Source organism: Macrosteles quadrilineatus, unplaced genomic scaffold (assembly GCF_028750875.1).
Source record: "Macrosteles quadrilineatus isolate MER2022 unplaced genomic scaffold, UCM_ALF_1.0 Scaffold_4__1_contigs__length_99947679, whole genome shotgun sequence".
Classification (NCBI taxonomy): domain Eukaryota; kingdom Metazoa; phylum Arthropoda; class Insecta; order Hemiptera; family Cicadellidae; genus Macrosteles; species Macrosteles quadrilineatus.
In genome coordinates this window covers 44184822-44198729 of record NW_026542597.1, presented here as the reverse complement: position 1 = coordinate 44198729, position 13908 = coordinate 44184822, and the positions used below count along the sequence as shown (strand labels likewise).

At 38.8% G+C, this 13908-nt stretch overlaps 1 protein-coding gene across 1 annotated transcript in view; it reads left to right on the top strand.

Annotated features, from left to right (window-relative positions):
* The window catches only part of LOC128992890 (PDZ domain-containing protein 8), a 34632-nt gene extending 22540 nt beyond the window's left edge, over positions 1-12092 (top strand). The window contains exons 12-17 of the mRNA XM_054416635.1: positions 3467-3684; positions 4331-4550; positions 4702-4863; positions 6543-6710; positions 10558-10746; positions 11874-12092. Coding sequence (XP_054272610.1) covers positions 3467-3684; positions 4331-4550; positions 4702-4863; positions 6543-6710; positions 10558-10746; positions 11874-12092 — 1176 coding nt within the window. The remainder of the gene's footprint in view (positions 1-3466; positions 3685-4330; positions 4551-4701; positions 4864-6542; positions 6711-10557; positions 10747-11873) is intronic.
* The last annotated feature ends 1816 nt before the right edge of the window (positions 12093-13908 follow it).

The window sequence follows — 13908 nt, the reverse complement described above, 5'->3', positions numbered from 1 at the left end:
CCTGCCAAGTATAGATCGGGTCAATTAAGCACGGGTCACATTAGGCTGGCATCAGCGGTGAATTGAAAGAAGCCGCTACTGTCAGCGTAATGTGACCACAAATTTCGCAGCTGACACAGCCTTCTTGGTGATGCTGGTGCCAGCTGCTGATCACCAGCAGCTGGCGAGCAGCCTAGTGTGACCCGTGCCTTAGAGTGGTGATCATTATGGGAATGTGCATGAAAACCCTTCAACTACCAACATCACTTTGGCTATTTTGTACAATCAGCCTGACAATTAATTACTGTTGGATTCATTTAATACCACTAGTGTCCAGTGTCGACACTCTCAGTGTGGTTGAAATCTTTTCCTTGTACCTCCTACGGCTGTTCAAATTGACACAATATTGTCAATACACAAATACCATTCAGTGATTAAATTTCTGTGGTCTAAGGCATCAGTCGCTATTAAAATCCATGTGATGACGGACGTGGATAAAGTAATATTTATACAAAGAAAATGTGTGTCAGGGGTATAGGCAGTTCATTGGTTGTAAACATTTGTCTCGATTTGTAGCTTCCTTAAAACTCTGACTGGAGCTCATTGGATACTCTTTACAGGCAACCCATATATGTTTACGTTTCAGCAATTTAACACGTTGTATGTGGCTGTTCTCAATTGGGTATGGTGCTCGGCGCCCGTAGGGTGCGTCCGTATCCGATCGGGAACCCTTGGCAATGCCTTTTGTTTATCTTTTTTTTTGCTCTATTGCGGTTGAAGGCAGAACTATACCACGTTAGCGTGTAGTGTGTGACTTGCTTTTCGTTGTGGTGTAGGTTGGTAGTAAATTTCCCTGTAAAATCCCCGTCAGGCAAGCTTAAAAGTCAACTTGTTGTCCCGTCTTTCTACCTCCAATTGGCAATACAATGGGACCAGCTACGTTCCAAGCAGTGCTTCTAAGTGTGGGTGTTCTAGCAAACTACGACAACTCTCGTCGTTCAACACTGCAGGCTACGCTGCACTGGGGCTTCCTACATCTGCCATTTGATGGGCCGCAGCGAACATGTTAATATAATGTTCCCCCATGACCAAAGACAGAAATGCAAAATTTTAACTGTTCAAGTATTAGTTCAAATAAAATAAACCAATGTTGTTTCTATCACTTATTTTACTCACCTTAAAGGACGGAATATATAATTTTTGCAGGCCATAGACTCAAGTTTAATATCCTACCTGAGTTCCTCAACCTGAGTGTGTGGAGCAGGAGTCCCAGTGGTGGTAGTTGTGACAAGAACAGTCTCCTAGGTCATGTCAGTCTGCCTCTGTCTACACTGGGTCATGTTGCAGGTCATCACATTCAGTGAAACACTCAAGTTTAATATCCTACCTGAGCCCAAGTTCCTCAACCTGAGTGGGTGGAGCAGGAGTCCCAGTGGTGGTAGTTGTGACAAGAACAGTCTCCTAGGTCATGTCAGTCTGCCTCTGTCTACACTAGGTCATGTTGCAGGTCATCACATTCAGTGAAACACTCAAGTTTAATATCCTACCTGAGCCCAAGTTCCTCAACCTGAGTGTGTGGAGCACGAGTCCCAGTGGTGGTAGTTGTGACAAGAACAGTCTCCTAGGTCATGTCAGTCTGCCTCTGTCTACACTGGGTCATGTTGCAGGTCATCACATTCAGTGAAACACTCAAGTTCAATATCCTACCTGAGCACAAGTTCCTCAACCTGAGTGTGTGGAGCAGGAGTCCCAGTGGTGGTAGTTGTGACAAGAACAGTCTCCTAGGTCATGTTAGTCTGCCTCTGTCTAAAATAGGTCATGTTGCAGGTCATCACATTCAGTGAAACATTCAAGTTTAATATCCTACCTGAGCACAAGTTCCTCAACCTGAGTGTGTGGAGCAGGAGTCCCAGTGGTGGTAGTTGTGACAAGAACAGTCTCCTAGGTCATGTTAGTCTGCCTCTGTCTACTCTATGTGTGTCTAAACTAGGTCATGTTGCAGGTCATCACATTCAGTGAAACACTCAAGTTTAATATCCTACCTGAGCACAAGTTCCTCAACCTGAGTGTGTGGAGCAGGAGTCCCAGTGGTGGTAGTTGTGACAAGAACAGTCTCCTAGGTCATGTCAGTCTGCCTCTGTCTACACTGGGTCATGTTGCATTTCATCACATTCAGTGAAACAATCAAGTTTAATATCCTACCTGAGCACAAGTTCCTCAACCTGAGTGTGTGGAGCACGAGTCCCAGTGGTGGTAGTTGTGACAAGAACAGTCTCCTAGGTCATGTCAGTCTGCCTCTGTCTACACTGGGTCATGTTGCAGGTCATCACATTCAGTGAAACACTCAAGTTTAATATCCTACCTGAGCCCAAGTTCCTCAACCTGAGTGTGTGGAGCAGGAGTCCCAGTGGTGGTAGTTGTGACAAGAACAGTCTCCTAGGTCATGTTAGTCTGCCTCTGTCTACACTGGGTCATGTTGCAGGTCATCACATTCAGTGAAACACTCAAGTTTAATATCCTACCTGAGCCCAAGTTCCTCAACCTGAGTGGGTGGAGCAGGAGTCCCAGTGGTGGTAGTTGTGACAAGAACAGTCTCCTAGGTCATGTTAGTCTGCCTCTGTGTACACTGGGTCATGTTGCAGGTCATCACATTCAGTGAAACATTCAAGTTTAATATCCTACCTGAGCACAAGTTCCTCAACCTGAGTGTGTGGAGCAGTAGTCCCAGTGGTGGTAGTTGTGACAAGAACAGTCTCCTAGGTCATGTCAGTCTGCCTCTGTCTACACTGGGTCATGTTGCAGGTCATCACATTCAGTGAAACATTCAAGTTTAATATCCTACCTGAGCACAAGTTCCTCAACCTGAGTGTGTGGAGCAGGAGTCCCAGTGATGGTAGTTGTGACAAGAACAGTCTCCTAGGTCATGTTAGTCTGCCTCTGTCTACTCTATGTGTGTCTAAACTAGGTCATGTTGCAGGTTATCACATTCAGTGAAACACTCAAGTTTAATATCCTACCTGAGCACAAGTTCCTCAACCTGCTTGTGTGGAGCAGGAGTCCCAGTGGTGGTAGTTGTGACAAGAACAGTGTCCTAGGTCATGTCAGTCTGCCTCTGTCTACACTGGGTCATGTTGCAGGTCATCACATTCAGTGAAACATTCAAGTTTAATATCCTACCTGAGCACATTTTCCTCAACCTGAGTGGGTGGAGCAGGAGTCCCAGTGGTGGTAGTTGTGACAAGAACAGTCTCCTAGGTCATGTTAGTCTGCCTCTGTCTACTCTATGTGTGTCTAAACTAGGTCATGTTGCAGGTCATCACATTCAGTGAAACACTCAAGTTTAATATCCTACCTGAGCACAAGTTCCTCAACCTGAGTGTGTGGAGCAGGAGTCCCAGTGGTGGTAGTTGTGACAAGAACAGTCTCCTAGGTCATGTTAGTCTGCCTCTGTCTACTCTATGTGTGTCTAAACTAGGTCATGTTGCAGGTCATCACATTCAGTGAAACACTCAAGTTTAATATCCTACCTGAGCACAAGTTCCTCAACCTGAGTGTGTGGAGCAGGAGTCCCAGTGGTGGTAGTTGTGACAAGAACAGTCTCCTAGGTCATGTCAGTCTGCCTCTGTCTACTCTATGTGTGTCTACACTGGGTCATCATGTAGACACACACTCACTGCTGCCACCGTATCCACACTTGCTCAACAGGTGATTGATGTCACTGTAATTTATGCAGTGTTGTTGGTGAACAATAAGAGAGACCCAGAATATAAGCATTGCCTTATGCTTAAGTATCTAACCAAACTATAGTCACTATATTGTGTGGTTGGACGATGACATTCACAGACAGTTTATGTCAGCAATCCAACTTCACTCTCAAGATATGATTGCATATTGATGTGGTTTAATTTAAGATATAAAATTTAATTTGTGTCATTAAAAAAATAGAAGATTGAAGTATTCAAATTCTATATATTAATAGACAAACATGTTTCTTGAAATTTCAGCTCCTGTGCATCACAGAGAAAATCCATGCATACTGTTAGAAAGATATTTTCATGTTGATGTGCAGAATCCTTTTGTAAATTAAAAAAAGCACAAAAAAATAATTTAAAAATTAATATGGGTCTTATGAGTTGCCATGCTGATGGCGGAATAAAAATGATTACCACATTTTTCTTGATATAGCCTTGTTAGAGGAGGCCATGATTTTTTCTCATGGTATGAGCGATCATGTTCAATCATTATTAATTTGAAAATCAGGCAGATGGTCTTATATTACTAGGAATATAATTTTAATATTTTTTAAATCTTTATTGCAAGTTCATTTACTTCTTTTATTGTCTTGTTTCAGTTCTACCCATCCGCTCTCCTCTCACAACGGGTTTGAGCCGTGTCTGTGCTACGGGGATGTCTTACTGTCTACAAGTTTCACTGCGTCTCATGTTCCTCCCACTTCTGTTCCCACCCTCTTGGTCCCTCCCTCTCCTTCTCCTGCGCTTGTCTCCAACTCACACGACTTTGAGCGCACTCACTTTAACCGTGCGACCCAGTGTGGATTCTGCTTTAAAAAGGTTGGTTTACAATTTAAGACATGTATTTCAAATGAAGCAAATGGCGGGGGTATTTTTATTCAAGTGCAGTATCTTGAAACAATATTTTCCCCCTCAACTCTCTGGATTTCATCCTGCTCGGAAATATAAGTGTTTTTGTCATTTTGCACAGATATGGCTGAAGGATGCATTCCAATGTAAAGGCTGTGCGATGACTTGTCACAAGAAGTGTGTTGTCAAATGTTTGGCTGTGTCGTCGTGTGGACGACGAGCGTCTGCACAACCGGAGATTGTTACTACCTCCGCAGATGACAACGACACTAAACCAGAACAGGTTTTTTATCTCACAGTTCTACTTAGCTCACTGACTTACTAATTTCACTTATTTTTGTGATAGTTGGATTTTTTGGCATAAGTGAATCAGTGTGTTATCGTCCTTTGCTTGGTTAGATTTTATATGTGTAGATTTTTCTTTCTTGATGAATACTCAGTAATTACAATTGCTCAAATCAAGTTTGACCGGATAGTGTGATCTGTTTTGTTTTTCAATTAATGCTGAAATAATATAATTCACTATCGTTTATTTTGGGGTGCTTTCTACATCTTAGTGTTCATATCACAGAATCTTTTCATTTATTAATCTACGAAATGAGTAACACAAACGGTTTATTTAAATAGTGTCCCAGCTATTTTACAGACACAAAAAATGCACTTGATGAACCTATTATTTTGCCTCATATTAGGCTTAATCAGAAATACAGATAAAAACTAGAAACAAAAAGTTAATTGGCTACTCGCTTTTCTTTATTTAATCTGAATGTTAATAATCTGTTAGTAATTTTTATTCCAAGTAAATGTTGGGAAAACAACAATATGAGTAATAAATAAAGTATAGATGAGAGATAAATTAAAGAATTATTTAACATTTATGACTCTCATGTGATATTCATACAAATAACACAAAAATCATGAACTTATTGAAAATTAATCGTAGCTTATTGAACCTAAAATATAATTTGTAATACCTTAGCTTAAATATCTTTAGAGTTTGGTTGACTCCATAAATTACTGTAGGTTTTTTTGTAGTTACAGTCTTTACTATGTGCCTGTGTTAAATTTGCAGAGCTAATTACCCTGTAGGTTGTAGAGCGTGTTTAATGTTCCCTGGAATATATAGTATAGCATGTTTTGGTGGAGTACTTTCTTGTATAGCGTATTGTATGTATTTATACATATGTACATAAGATATGTGGGAATATGGAATATATATTTAAGAAAGGATATAGGTACTTAACTTTTGCATGGTGTTCTGAAATATATTTCATCACATATATATCACATATTCTAAAAAGACTGCAAAAAAATGTTTAAATTGGAATTGTACTTATTTTGTATTCTATTGGGTTTGGTAACATTGTCTTGGCTATTTCAGAACATTTTCATGCAGTCTACAATAGAAAAGGTTCTTTTGTATAATGAGAAAAGATTGAACCTTGATGGCTAGAAGTTGTAATAACAAAACTGGTTATGCGGTGTTTTGAATTATTAGCATTTAATAATAATCAGCACCACTGTCTTTATAACAGTAACAGCTAGTCTTCTTAATTACAAAAGATTAAAAGCATAAACTTGAATTGTGTATAGCATGTTTAAGTCAAATGTGCTCTTAAAGTTTCTGTAAAGATTTCTCTTGGCCATCAAAATTAAAAATTCTGAATTAAGGAACTCCGAACTCATTATTTGCAAGAAACTATTTTACCTAAATTCATTAGCCTGTCAGCAAGATGAAGGATACAGTTTCCTATTAAATTATAAAAAAGTGCAAGGTTGTAGCAGACAAGGCTTTTTTCATCTGTGGTCATAAATTCACCAAAATTTTTAATCAGTCATAAAGCACTTTCATTTATTATAGCATGTAAATTTGAATTGTCCCGTTACATCGTATGGGTTTGCCGTCACGTCTAACCATTTAGCAGCTGGTACGTGAGATGTGTGGGGGTGGGTGTGTTGCAGGTTCGTCGTCTCAGCAGTCTGTTGGCGAGTGTCACCAACAAGGGGCTGAAGAGAGTGAGCTCCGCCAGCAACCTGGCACCCCCCTCCCCATGCGGTGGGTCGGGGGGGTGCGGTGGCTCAGTCAGCCTTCCTCCCTCGCCTCAACACTCTCCTTCCCCCAGCCGTAAGGTGAACCAACCCTTCTTGCTAGTACACTCGCACTCGTACTCGACACTACACAATGTGTAAACCGTCGTGTGTGACAACTGTGGATGTACTTAAACTGCGGAGTGTGTGGTGGAAATGAGAGGGTCCTATGTCAAGTCAAGTCAAGTCAAGTCAAATAAATCTTTATTCAGACATACAACAATGTGTACATGAATGCGAATGCGATGTCTGCTATCATTGCAGAGTTGTAATTATATTATGATAATGACTGAAATAGTGAGCAAAACATATTTTAAGGAAGATGACTTCTTAAATAAGTTATTGCTTTTGAAGGTCATTCAATAATACTTGCTTCCGATTAAAAATTATTAAATATACCACGCAGAGATTTTTAGATCTTTAACTTTAATTTGTCACAATTTGTAAATACTTTTTCATTTGTTTGCTAATTTATTCCCTAATAGCTTTAGTACTAATTTTATTTAATTGGTTATATCCTTATGTTAAGACTGTGTCATATCTCTGAATCGTTTTCTGACCATAAATTTACTAATTTACATACTTCTGTCAGAGTGATTTTTTCATGTTCGCATATGTATCAGTGAATGACGTGTTTTTATTTTACAATTCTGTGTGGTGTCATCAGTTTTTGGGGTATTTCTACTTTGGTTAAATGACTTATCAAGTTTGACAGCTTTTTTTAAGGCGTATGAGTTTAATTTACCAGCGAAAAAGGAAGTCTCTGAAAACCTTGTCAAATGTTTTAGGCTAGTAAAATGTCTGTCTTTATGAGAGTATTCTCTTTGTGCAACAAGGAAATCAAGAAGTCAGAACTCAAGAATGAGCTAAATGAGAACTACCAACCTTTATGTGATTGTAAAGTTAATGGCCACTGGCTTTCAGATTTTCACCTCCCTCAGTGTCCTGAATGTCCACACATTTGAACATTTCATTTACATATGACTATAAAACACTCGGGTAGACTTGAAACATTCTTCCCTTCTTCTTTTGATCAGGCATGATTTCCATCCCTCTTGTCAGTTTTCGTTACATCCACAGCTGTTCAACATGATGATCTCTTCTTCACATCTCTCTTCTTCTACTGTCCCTAGATGTCTCTATGCACTTTGTGGAAGTCGTCTGAGTACTTTTAAGGCAGAGTAAGTGTTTAAATCCTATGAGGAGTGAACTTTTTTAAAAGAGATTTGTACCCCAAAAAGTTGCGTATGGGGACGGGAAAAGAATTTTTTTGTTTCTGTGCTGATTTCCATTGTACAATTAACGTATGTGCACTAATGACTGTTAAATGTTTTAAGTGTCCAAACAAACAGTTGTGTCATACAGTTTGTAATTTCAAACTATGCAACTCTGGTTTTATTCTGTTAGAGCTACTACTAACATTTCCTTGTTGGGAAAAAGTGGGGTTGTTTGTAGAAACAGGATATGATTTTGTTTTTACTAAACATAGCACAACATGGAGAAGGTTTAATGATCTATTTATTTGTCTATTTTTCCACACTAGATAACAATCCCCACTCAATAGTTTTGATTTTATAGCTCTAAAAGAAAATTTATATCTTTTGTTAGTTCCTTGTGCAAGTATAATTTTGTAGAGAAGTATTTTTTATGGAGCTCCAAAGTAGGATATTACTTTAACGTTTACATTTGAATCCTCGGCACTATAATATACTTTCATTATACATTGGATATCAGAACAATATTAGGCCTAACTTGCAATACAGTTATATGATATACGATACATGGTATATGATACATGCAAAACTAATATGATACGTAATATAAGTAAACAGTTATTTGAAACCAACAATTTGTATGAAAATTGTGGAAGATATTTATCGCAAGAAAAACATTTTCTTCTTGGCTACATTTTGTAGTGATACATTTATACATACAGTATACCATATACCATGGACATTTAGTTTTTGATTAATTTATGTACTACTACATAGCTTCAACATGTTGAACTGTCTACTAATATTCATACACGCGTATATGTCTAAAAAAAAAAAAAAATTAAAATTAAACTCATCAGTGGTTACTGTACTTATAGAGCAAGATTATTGTAGTAATGTAAGTTGAAAGTGAGCAGTCCATTAATATTTGTTTCCATGGTAATTTTTTAACTTAATACAACTAATACTAAAAAATATTTAGTCAAACAAGTTAATTCTGGATTGTAACAAATCTGTAAGACTGGCTGATGTGTGTCGGTTTTGTAATTTACAATAACACCAACTTTAAACCCTACATGTGCTATATATTACGCTACTAACCTGTACCACAATAATAATTCTGTGCCTTAGTTATGTAAGGTTTTAGGCAGCACAGTGTACATATCTTGCGTAGTGAGGTTAGGTAGAGGTTGCATGTATAGACAGCTTGCTATAACAGCTGTTGTGTTTGCAGCTTTGCATGCTATGGCTGCTGACCACATGGTAAAGTATTTCTCGTTAAGAATATTTGTGATTGATTTGTGTTTTTTCTCCCTTTGCACTGTAGATTTTTTGGTCGTTGATGTATATAGAACTAAAATTACAAAATTCAATGTATTGTGAGAGTTTATATGGTTTAATATTTGGAGTTAGAATGTAGAACTTATGGTGGTTTGGGGTTACCGTAATAGTATTTTAACCGTTGGTTAGCTTTGGTTGTTTACCAGCAGGTTTATTTGTTTTCATCTTGTTTAAAATTATTAGTTTGCTGGTTTGGTTAAGTTGACCTTTGTATTGTAACTTAACCATATAAAATAAATAACATATAGAAATTCGAGATTCTTCTCACAAACAATCTTCACATCTAAATCTATGCTTTTGAATTATTAATTACAAATTTTAAATGACTTTCTGTCATAAATAAAACATTGAAGCTTCTCATGAGATGGTTCTGTACTAAGACTTTTGGGGATGATATCTTTTTAACATAAATTTACAGCTTACTTATAATGTATCATAAGTATATGAAGTTATTTTCTCTTAAGATTCAACCAATTCGAGTTATACAACATTTATATTTTTACTTAGTGGTTTTTACCTGCACTTGAGACAGATTAAGGTATTTTAGTGCTGAGTAGTTCTGATTGATGCACAAACAAATAATTTGAAAAGAACTCTTTTTTACTGATAAATCTTTGCTTTTTCGTAGCTAAAATATTTTGTTTTAAATAAATGTAAATGTTTTTTGTGGATTTATACTAAGTATAAATTGATCAGCTGGTAAAGTTCACTTAAGTTTAACTACTTGAACGTAAATTGTTTTTTGTATTCTGAATTTTTTATCCTCCTGTTGTTTTTCTCAAATGACATGTTAGTCAATTTTAAATAGTGTTATTTATACTAAAAATATTGTTTTGTTATTGTTTACTATTATTTACTTTTTTATGCATCCATTCAATGTAATATTTATCAAATTTACGTTTTTCTCCTTTGTTTTTAATTACAATTATCTTTTTTCTGTTGTATTTACTTTTTGTAAAGTTTAATAAGTTACTCTAACCCAACTTATTCAATGATATTAATTTCATGTTCAAAGTACTGTAAATATTAAAATACTGGTAAGCATTGAAGTCATCACTAAAGCTAATAAATATATTCCCATTGTTTAAAACCATATTTCTCACACACACAAAAATGTATGCATTATATATGATTTTAGTGTTGACCAGTATAGTATTTATGAAGGAACAAAATAATTTCCAAGAGAACAAGTAGGTTAGATCCAGTAAAAAAATTCGCAACAGATATATTTCAAATTTACTAGCCCAAATAGATTATATTTTGTTGTAATTTGTAAAGACACATATCAAAACACACTGAAGGTTGAAATACTAACAATGCATGTATTCCCGTAGACATCGCTGGGTGAGGGGGGCACGTTGTTCACGCTGGAGGGTGAGGACGGAGACGAGATCACGACTGCGCTGGCGCAGTTGCTGGCGCGACCTCAGGACGAGGAGCTCATGGACCAAGCCAAGGCCACGGGCCGCCAGCTGTTTGCTGACATGGCTCCGGAGGCCAGGAAAAAGAAGATAGACATCGTGGTCAGTACATAAGTACACCAGAGGTCACTAATCCGAACCACTTGTTGGGGAAAAAATGTTACAGAAATAAAATTATAAACAAAGCTCTGTGTCCTGGATTATTAAAGAGGGTTTCCAGCTAACCAGGACAATCCAGGAGAAGTTAATTTTCACGAAGGGAAAAATTTGGTGACTTTTGTATTGAACCATGCTCAGCGTCCATTTATTAACCACTGTTCTATTGGTTCTCTTTTAGAGTTCTTTGTGTAAAAATTGCTATCAGTAAGTGATAGCAAGAGATGATCATGGGTGATAATCTAATTATGCTCAATGTTTTTGTAATCAGAGGAGCAGTACATAGTCATTTACAATAAAACTGCATTGTTTTAATTTTGTTTGTAATTTTACAAAATTTTTGGTTAATTGGGGAAATAATCACAATGTTGCCTTGAATTCAGGACGTTTACGATGTTTCCATGATTGCAGGAGACAATTTTTGAGTTTTCATAATTTTTGTATGTTATTTTGCAGTTTTTAGGCTAATCCAAGCAATCTAATGAACCATACAGGCCGATTCCAACTAGTGGTATTCTGGTGTAACTTGTACCTGATTTGGAAAGTATCAGGCTGCAAAGTAGGTTATGTACTTGTAGTAACCAAGTAATGTCACATGATAAGTAATAATTGAACAAGTAGGTCCAAATGTACTATAATAGGGTACATAGGTAATTCAGTACCAATAGGAGTGTTACCATTCTACAGTTGAGGTTTTGTAATACAGACTATTGACCGTATTGTTCATTAATGAGCTCAGTTCATTAGTGTACAGTAGATCACAAGTGGTGCATGCATAAATTTCTGCCTAGACTTAAAGTGACACTTATATATTCAAGCCGAAAAATGATCATGGATCAACAAAATACTTTTGAGCTGTGTGGTTAACTATGTGTTACATTGCTTAAAATATAAAGCCACCTAAATCACGTAGCTAAAATTTTAAAACGAATAACTTCAAAAAGAGGTTTCCTCTAAACATCATTTCAGGTGGATAACAAGAGCAGTGTGTATACTCAAGAGGCTTGAAACTAAAGCGATGTTAAAGTCATATAAGAATGAGGAAAGTTTCATAACATACTCTCATGTTACAGATGGCCAAGCTGAAGGCAATGATAGATGACGAGAGCCAGAACCACCTGAGACTGACCAAGGAGGAACAGTCGAGCTCTACGACAGAAGCCAAGGCTAAGGCAGCGTTCCTGCTGGGCAAGAGTGAGGAGAAGCTGCACGCACTCACTGTCTTGATGCTGCATTGCTGTGCTGGTCTACAAGACTCTCACGACACCCTCACATTACCAAACTGCAACTGAGTGAGTACAGTGGAGGTTGTTGTTAGTTGTAGTTCCTGCTAGACAAGAGTGAGGAGAAGCTGCACGCACTCACTGTCTTGATGCTGCATTGCTGTGCTGGTCTACAAGACTCTCACGACACCCTCACATTACCAAACTGCAACTGAGTGAGTACAGTGGAGGTTGTTGTTAGTTGTAGTTCCTGCTAGACAAGAGTGAGGAGAAGCTGCACGCACTCACTGTCTTGATGCTGCATTGCTGTGCTGGTCTACAAGACTCTCACGACACCCTCACATTACCAAACTGCAACTGAGTGAGTACAGTGGAGGTTAATGTTAGTTGTAGTTCCTGCTAGACAAGAGTGAGGAGAAGCTGCACGCACTCACTGTCTTGATGCTGCATTGCTGTGCTGGTCTACAAGACTCTCACGACACCCTCACATTACCAAACTGCAACTGAGTGAGTACAGTGGAGGTTGTTGTTAGTTGTAGTTCCTGCTAGGCAAGAGTGAGGAGAAGCTGCACGCACTCACTGTCTTGATGCTGCATTGCTGTGCTGGTCTACAAGACTCTCACGACACCCTCACATTACCAAACTGCAACTGAGTGAGTACAGTGGAGGTTGTTGTTAGTTGTAGTTCCTGCTAGACAAGAGTGAGGAGAAGCTGCACGCACTCACTGTCTTGATGCTGCATTGCTGTGCTGGTCTACAAGACTCTCACGACACTCTCACATTACCAAACTGCAACTGAGTGAGTACAGTGGAGGTTGTTGTTAGTTGTAGTTCCTGCTAGACAAGAGTGAGGAGAAGCTGCACGCACTCACTGTCTTGATGCTGCATTGCTGTGCTGGTCTACAAGACTCTCACGACACCCTCACATTACCAAACTGCAACTGAGTGAGTACAGTGGAGGTTAATGTTAGTTGTAGTTCCTGCTAGACAAGAGTGAGGAGAAGCTGCACGCACTCACTGTCTTGATGCTGCATTGCTGTGCTGGTCTACAAGACTCTCACGACACCCTCACATTACCAAACTGCAACTGAGTGAGTACAGTGGAGGTTGTTGTTAGTTGTAGTTCCTGCTAGACAAGAGTGAGGAGAAGCTGCACGCACTCACTGTCTTGATGCTGCATTGCTGTGCTGGTCTACAAGACTCTCACGACACCCTCACATTACCAAACTGCAACTGAGTGAGTACAGTGGAGGTTAATGTTAGTTGTAGTTCCTGCTAGACAAGAGTGAGGAGAAGCTGCACGCACTCACTGTCTTGATGCTGCATTGCTGTGCTGGTCTACAAGACTCTCACGACACTCTCACATTACCAAACTGCAACTGAGTGAGTACAGTGGAGGTTGTTGTTAGTTGTAGTTCCTGCTAGACAAGAGTGAGGAGAAGCTGCACGCACTCACTGTCTTGATGCTGCATTGCTGTGCTGGTCTACAAGACTCTCACGACACCCTCACATTACCAAACTGCAACTGAGTGAGTACAGTGGAGGTTGTTGTTAGTTGTAGTTCCTGCTAGACAAGAGTGAGGAGAAGCTGCACGCACTCACTGTCTTGATGCTGCATTGCTGTGCTGGTCTACAAGACTCTCACGACACCCTCACATTACCAAACTGCAACTGAGTGAGTACAGTGGAGGTTAATGTTAGTTGTAGTTCCTGCTAGACAAGAGTGAGGAGAAGCTGCACGCACTCACTGTCTTGATGCTGCATTGCTGTGCTGGTCTACAAGACTCTCACGACACCCTCACATTACCAAACTGCAACTGAGTGAGTACAGTGGAGGTTGTTGTTAGTTGTAGTTCCTGCTAGACAAGAGTGAGGAGAAGCTGCA